The following is a 6,894-nucleotide window of genomic DNA, read 5'->3' on the forward strand; positions in this document are numbered from 1 at the left end:
TCTGGGAATCACAAACCTGCAGAATCTGGGAATCACAAACCTGCAGAGCTGGGGAATCACAAACCTGCAGAGTCCCTCCCAGGGCAGCCTCTGCCCCAGCCCTGGGGAGGAGGGAGGGCCAGGGAGGCCGGGCAGGAGGCCCAGCACACTCTTCCCTGAGCATTTCAAAGGGCTCTGAAATGTTTAATTCTGTTCCAAAGCAAGCAGAAGGACAGTGACCCTCTGGCAGGCTGGGAATCTGGGATCCCATGATCCTGGGATGTGCCAAAGGCTCCTGTTCCAGCACTGCAATGCCAGGCTCTGACTCCCTTTGGGGAGCCAGACTATTTTTGTTCTGAATTAAAACCCAAACATTTACACAACTCTTTAACAATCTCATCCCTTAAAGACTTTACACACTGGGAATATTCCTCTCACTGTGAGGTTTGCATATTTCTTTTCAAAGCATTAAAAAAAATGGTATTAACGTGGTTCCTTCTGCATCTTCCAGAAAAGTCATACCTGTTTCTCAGTGCTGGCTCAAAGCTGAATAATATACAGAGCTCCACATTCAAATAGTGCATCTTACAAAATGAAAGAGATGTTTGAAATCAGACACTGAAGGAGCAGGACTCTAATTTAGTTGCCTGCAAGAATATATCAAACTGTGCAGTCTCTCTTATGTGCTCAGTGCTAACTTTTAAAATACAACAAAAAACCCACTTGTAGCTCAGCTGCTGCCAGGGAGGCAACTGAAGCTCCAAACAAAAACACCCATCATGTAAAGAGGGCTGGACTGGATTAAACCCAAAGCCTTCTTATAGCAAAGCATGTCCAGAAGTCACAGAAATCATTCCTGTTTCAGGAGATGCTGCTTTGCATACAAAATATAAAAACAGCTTTTGGTTTTAATAGGGGAAAGAAAAGTTGACTTTTATAAGTGGGTCCAAACCAAAAACCCGGGTTGATTAATCCCAGAGCTTTTCAGAGCCCAGTTTTATCTGACAGGGCTGTCAGTACAAAGGGAAGACTTGCAGAACTTCCTTTTTTTTTTTTTTCCAGTGCCAGGGAAGCAGAGCTGGGGGAAGTGAAACAAATCCCTGCAAGGATGAGGACAGGAACAACTGGAAACCAGTCAGGCTGAGCTGGGGGGGGATTTTCACTGCACTCCTGGCAAGCCAGGCCTGGAGCCACGAGGGGAGGAATGGAAGCAGTTTCCCATCCTGATTTCCAGTCAGGAATGATTAAGGAGGGCTCAGGCTGAGAAATGGGGACTAAACTGCAGGGACAGCAAGCAGAGAAGTGACACAGAAGCACCTGAGGCTTTAAAACTTTCTGCACTCCTTGAGCAGTGTGTTTTTAGGAACTTGTTTTATTTACACACTATTTCAGTCCAACCTGTTGAAAGGATGCCACCCTCAAAAGAAAAGAAAAGCACAGCTAAGAGAACAGTGTTTCAACAGCAAATTACACAAATAATTGCATTTTAAATGAATGGGGAATCAAAAGCTGCTCCTAAAGCACTGTTCATCCCTGGAAGTGCTCAAGAACAGCTTGGACAGGGCTTGGAGCAATCTGGGCTAGTGGAAAGTGTCCCTGCCCGTGGCAGGGGGCTGGAATGAGAAAACCTGCAAGAACTCCTTGCAAAAGCAGAGGCAAAGAGCTCAAATGACCTGCAGGAAGCTACTCAGAGTGGTTGGCCCTGAATTAAATCCTTCAAATGAACACCAGGGTGGAATTTGAGGCTTCAGCAGCCAATCCTGGGCAGCCTCTGCTCAGCTGGAGAAGGGGCAAAAACAAAGAATGCACTCCCCAAACCTGGAGGAAGTTCTGCCTGTGGGAGGAGGGTTTGTGGTTGCTGTTCTACATTGCCAAGGGAGAGGCAGATTCCAATAAAATAATGGTTAAATGCATGTAAAAAACCTGGACCATCACACAGGAGTCTACTGAGATCATCTGAGGTCAGCAACACCCTCTTCCCTGGGGTTTCATGGAATGTGCACTCAGGGAGCTTCACAGAACTCTGGAACATCCAGGAAGCTGCTCTGGGAAACAACTTCCCTGTCCCTGTCAGAGCCAACATTCCTGCAGCTATCCAGGGATTCCCTGTGCTAGCACACAACTCCTTTTAGGGGGCAGCAGGGAATTCCTGCTCTTAGGAAAAGTCAAACCTGCATGGCAGAGGCTGCCCTTCCTGAAATACAGGGCTGAGTCTATTATAGATCCATAGAAAAATCCAGGGAAAGGGTGGCTCACGTTCCCACGTGACTGGTGGGTTTAACTAAGGGGTTCTTGGCTCAGTTTTCATCATTCATTAATTTAAAACACCCCCCCAAACAGCTCCAATACTTCAGGGCAATCCCTCCCCACAGAACCCACTCACAGCTGCAGGTTTTGGCTCCACATCAGTTCCCAAGGAAAAGGGGAGGGGAAAGGGGGGAAAAAAGTCTATAAAATATTTACCAGATTTAGAGCTGAGCTAATTTACCAACAAGAGAGATCCCACATGACTTAAAAAAGCCCCTTAAAAGCCCCATTTCTGCCAGCACACTGTTACCAGTGAACTCACCCGGGCTGGGGGATATGAACTTAAACAGCAGCTTAGGAAAACCACAATGACTTGAAGCTGCACTTGCAGGAACCCCCAAAGCCCAGCCGTTAATCACCCTGCTTGTCTGCAGAATACTCTGCTGCAGCTTCAAATATTCCATTAGAAGGCACAGAAACCTGCTGGATCCAGCAAAAGCAGCTTAAAGATGCTTCACAGAGCCAGGAGGAAGCCCAAATATTTCTGCCTTGTTATGGGGCTATAAATAAATTAAACGTTATTTAAATGCTTAAATACAGCCACTGTATTTAAGTGGAATTAAGCATTCCACAAATGCTTATTTTAGGGCAGAAGGACACTTGTGACAATCAGAAGAGGAAAGGGGATGGCAACAGAGTTCATTTGGCCACAAGGATTTCTCTGAGGCCAGGATTCTTTCTGTGCTGTGAGCTGAAGATGCCAAAGACTCTTCCAAGGATTTATTACTCCAACTCCCCAGTCAGTTTTACTAACCACAAAATAAACTCCATCCTACCTAAAATATGGCCCATAAAGGCTTGAAGCTTCTGAGAAAATGTCCATACAATTAAAATTTTAGAAGATCACCATTCCACCACTTTGATACAGACCTGGCTTTTAAATGTTCACTGCAAAGTTCTCCTTAAGCCTGGACAGATCCCTGTGTTTTAAGGGAAAAAATAACCAGCAGACACCAACACTCATGGGTAAGAGGCATCCAATGATTCAGTTATGAAGCACTTCCCAAAAACCATTTGTCACTAGTTTTCCAGTACTGCAATATGCCTTTTTGTCCTTGGAATAAAGTGTTTCTCAAAGATAGTTTCCCATTATTAGTGCTCCCACAAAGGCAAGTTACCAGATGAAACACAGACTTGACTTTCACCCCATTCTATGCTAAGTTTTAAGGAAAAAAGATTCACCACAAAGGACAGACTGAATTCAGGTGCCATCCAGCAACACTTCAGTTTTAACAGGACTGGAATTTTTGGCTGGTTGGTATCTCAGCAAGAAAAAGACCATCCTGGAGACAATGTGCTGCTTATACACTTTCACTTGCACCAGAAATTAAGTCCCATCCTTGCAAGGCTGACACTGAAAACCCTGAAAGTTTTAAGGCGGGTTCTTCTCTCGCCGACGCCGCATTTTACAGATTTCAAAAAAATAAATCCAGGCTGTATTAAAAATATATTTAAAAGGCCCAGGCTTGCAAAAAAGCAAGTGATTGGATCCCTCAAACTCCATGTTTGAGCATACACTCACCCAGGGCTCTGGCCACGGCCAGGAAGGGGATCTGGTCGATGACGGTGCTGCGGCGAACGGGGCCGTTGTGGCTCAGCCGGGGCCTCTTCCACACCACACGGTTCACTCCCGACTTGTTGATCACGCTGGAAGCACCAGAGAGAGGCAGAGTGAGGTCACACAGCAACGGGAGTGAGAGCAAAAGGAGACAAAGCCAGTTAAATATGCAAATCCGGAGGCGATAATGCCAACGCCCTCGGGGCAGTCCGAGGCACCATGAAGCCTTTCAAAACAAACCGTGTCCCTCAGAGAGCTTCATTCCATGTTCAGCCAAAGGGAAAAGTGAGAGGTGAAGGGCAGAAGAAAATAAAAAAGCAGGGGAATGAAGAATGGGAAGGAATTCTTTGTCAGAGAAAGAACAGAACTGAATTTGCCCCCCTCATCCCAGGGCCATCAACACCAGCTCACTCAGGTAGATTTACCACGGAGTTCCTCCTTCAGCTTTCTCCATCTCCAAGAATCTGGCAGCAAAGAGCAGCACAGCACAGTGGAAACAAGAGAAAGGAGCAGCCTGCTGTAGGGATTCCCTTGCAGACACAAAAGGGGAATTGTTGCCAGTTGCTGTCTGCTGGAAGCAGGAGATGGGAGGAAACAGCTCCGTATTTGCATGTGAACACCTGCTCTGAGGCACAGAGCTGGTTTGGCTCTCACAGATGGCACCGAGGGGTCAGAGAAGCTGCAGAGCAAATAACTGGGGCAGCTGGATCAGGCAGGGAGGAAAGAACAGTGTATGAACAGCCAAGGAATAAGAGCTCATGAAACCAGGAACGAGCAAAGCTTGGTCCCAGACAAGTTAAGTAGATGCTTGGAAGTTCCTTTTTTCCAAGGAACAGCCATTGGTAATTAGGAACTGAGCAGCTCTGGAACAGCCTCAAGATTCCTCATACTGAAGCCATTCAAGATGCACTTCCTGAGACTTCAAAGGCCTTAACAACAAGGGCATGTTGGGCTCCATCCACAGCACGGCAAAGTCACAAACACCACATCCTAAAAACTGATCTCATCCACTTGTCCAACTAATGACCACACAAAGCTCACTTCAGTCATCAGCTGAAAGAAAACCTCATCCCACGCTCAGACTGTTACTAGGAAAAATCTCATTTTAATGGAAGATTCAATTATGCTCTGCCCTTAACTGTTCCCAGTTTGCTCTCATGAAAGAGAGGACGTTACCAGGCACAGCTGCACAGTTCCACCCCACTCCTGCCATTTGCCTCACAGCCAGCCTGGGAAAAACAGGAGGAGCACCAGTAGAAATAAAAGATTAAAAAAAACCAAAAAAAACCCCAAAAAACAAAACAAAAAAAACACAACCAAACAAAAACCCCAAAAACAAAAAACAAACAAAAAAAAAAACCAAAAAAAACAACTCAAAACCAAATTAAGCATTCCTGTAGACACAAAAGCTTCAGGGAATGTTGCTTTGAAGCACTTTCAGTCTCTGAGATGCACAACTTGGAAACGTGCACAGGGACTAACCCAGTGGAACTGCAGGTTCCCCCTTCTGCAGAGCCACCTGAGCGAGTCCCAGCTGCCAGAGACACAAATGTCTGAAGGTTCCTGGGCTGCCAGGGCTCTCAGATGAGTGATGGCAACAGGAAAGCCTTCAGAGAGCCCTGCTCTGGGAAGGAAGCCGTGCCCACCCATGTGCCCACCCATCTGCCGCGGCACCGCGGGAACGCGGAGCTCAAACACGAGCCCTGAGGTTGGTGCCCAAACATTTGTGCCACCTGACAGGCCCTGCCAGCTGCCCCCTCACCCACAGGGAACACACACCCACCCCAGCTTGGGCATTCCAGCCTCTGCCAGCTCCTGACAGGGAAGAAATGACTCCTGCCCAGACACGGCGTTCTGACGCTTACAGGGGGTGTTTAAACACAAACAGGATTGGGTTTCAAATCTAACCTATTTTTTTTTTTATGTTCCCTATGCAGAAGCTTTGAGGAGCCCACTCAACAGCTGCCATTGTCATCTCAGGAACAATGCAGAATGCCTGAGAAATTACAGTGGTTTGTGTCAAAATATGACAAACCGGGTATTCCACACCTCAGATCATTTGACTTACATGCAAAGGTAATTTCCCCTATCTGCAAAGATAATTTTCTCTACGTGCAAAGATAATTTTCCCTACGTGCAAAGATAATTTTCCCTACGTGCAAAGATAATTTTCCCAACCCCCAGATTCCTTGGAATTTAAGGAAAAAATAGGTCAAACATCACCATCTCCACTTTCAAAGTGCTGGGTGAACACATAGAACTGTAAGCACACCTCAGCTGGGTCAAATTCAAATTCTGTATATGCCATAACCCATCAGAAAAAAACCCAACCAGGTAACAATGGATCACTGTAACATATTCCCCAATAAGCTATAAAAAAAACAGAGGACAACAGAAATACACTCTGAAATTCAGCTTCTTGCATGACCCTCTCAATATAAGCTTAGCTCAGTCAGAGCAGGCACACTCACCTGCCCCCGAGGCCTTCGATTCTCTCCCTCTCTTTGGGCAGCTCTGGCTTGTGGTCCTGGGTGACCTCCACAGCTCTCACAAAGTCGTCCTTGGGGTCATCCTGGACTCCCAGCACCACCCCCGAGTCCCCCACGTGGGCCACGTACATCTTGGAGCCGCGGATGATGACCACGCTCGCCGTCGTCCCCGACGTGCTGGGCAGGCCCGTCATGGTCTTGGGCCACTCTGCTGCAGGGAGAGAGAAAAGGCCAAGAAAAGGCATGTTCTTAACTCTCTGGAGCTGGGAACATCCTGAAGGGCAGGATGGAGGGTGTGCCAGAGGCTTGTGTGATGTTACAACACGGCCAGGGCGAGCAGCGCCCCCGGGGCACCCCCACTCTCCTCACAGCACTTTGAGCTACAGCTTAAACTGGCACAAAAATGGAGATAAAGCCACTAGCAAAGCACCAGAATAGGATTCAAGAAACTGTCTCCTCTGGCTTAATATTCCAAGCACCACTAGAAGAACCCAGGGGAAGATGTGCTCCTAGAACCCAGGGGAAGATGTGCTCCTAGAACCCAGGGGAAGATGTGCTCCT

The 6,894-nt window shown here is 47.1% G+C and overlaps 1 protein-coding gene across 2 annotated transcripts in view; it reads right to left on the reverse strand.

Annotated features, from left to right (window-relative positions):
• PPM1D (protein phosphatase, Mg2+/Mn2+ dependent 1D) overlaps window positions 1-6,894 on the reverse strand; it is a 19,765-nt gene that overhangs the window by 8,669 nt on the left and 4,202 nt on the right. For both annotated transcript variants that reach the window (XM_027698688.1, XM_027698687.1), the window contains exons 2-3: window positions 6,316-6,544; window positions 3,809-3,933 (exon numbers count right to left, since the gene is read on the reverse strand). In XM_027698688.1, the coding sequence (XP_027554489.1) occupies window positions 3,809-3,933; window positions 6,316-6,544 (354 nt within the window). The remainder of the gene's footprint in view (window positions 1-3,808; window positions 3,934-6,315; window positions 6,545-6,894) is intronic.

Source organism: Neopelma chrysocephalum, unplaced genomic scaffold (genome assembly GCF_003984885.1).
Source record: "Neopelma chrysocephalum unplaced genomic scaffold, ASM398488v2 Primary Assembly neopelma1_132, whole genome shotgun sequence".
Lineage (NCBI taxonomy): Eukaryota > Metazoa > Chordata > Aves > Passeriformes > Pipridae > Neopelma > Neopelma chrysocephalum.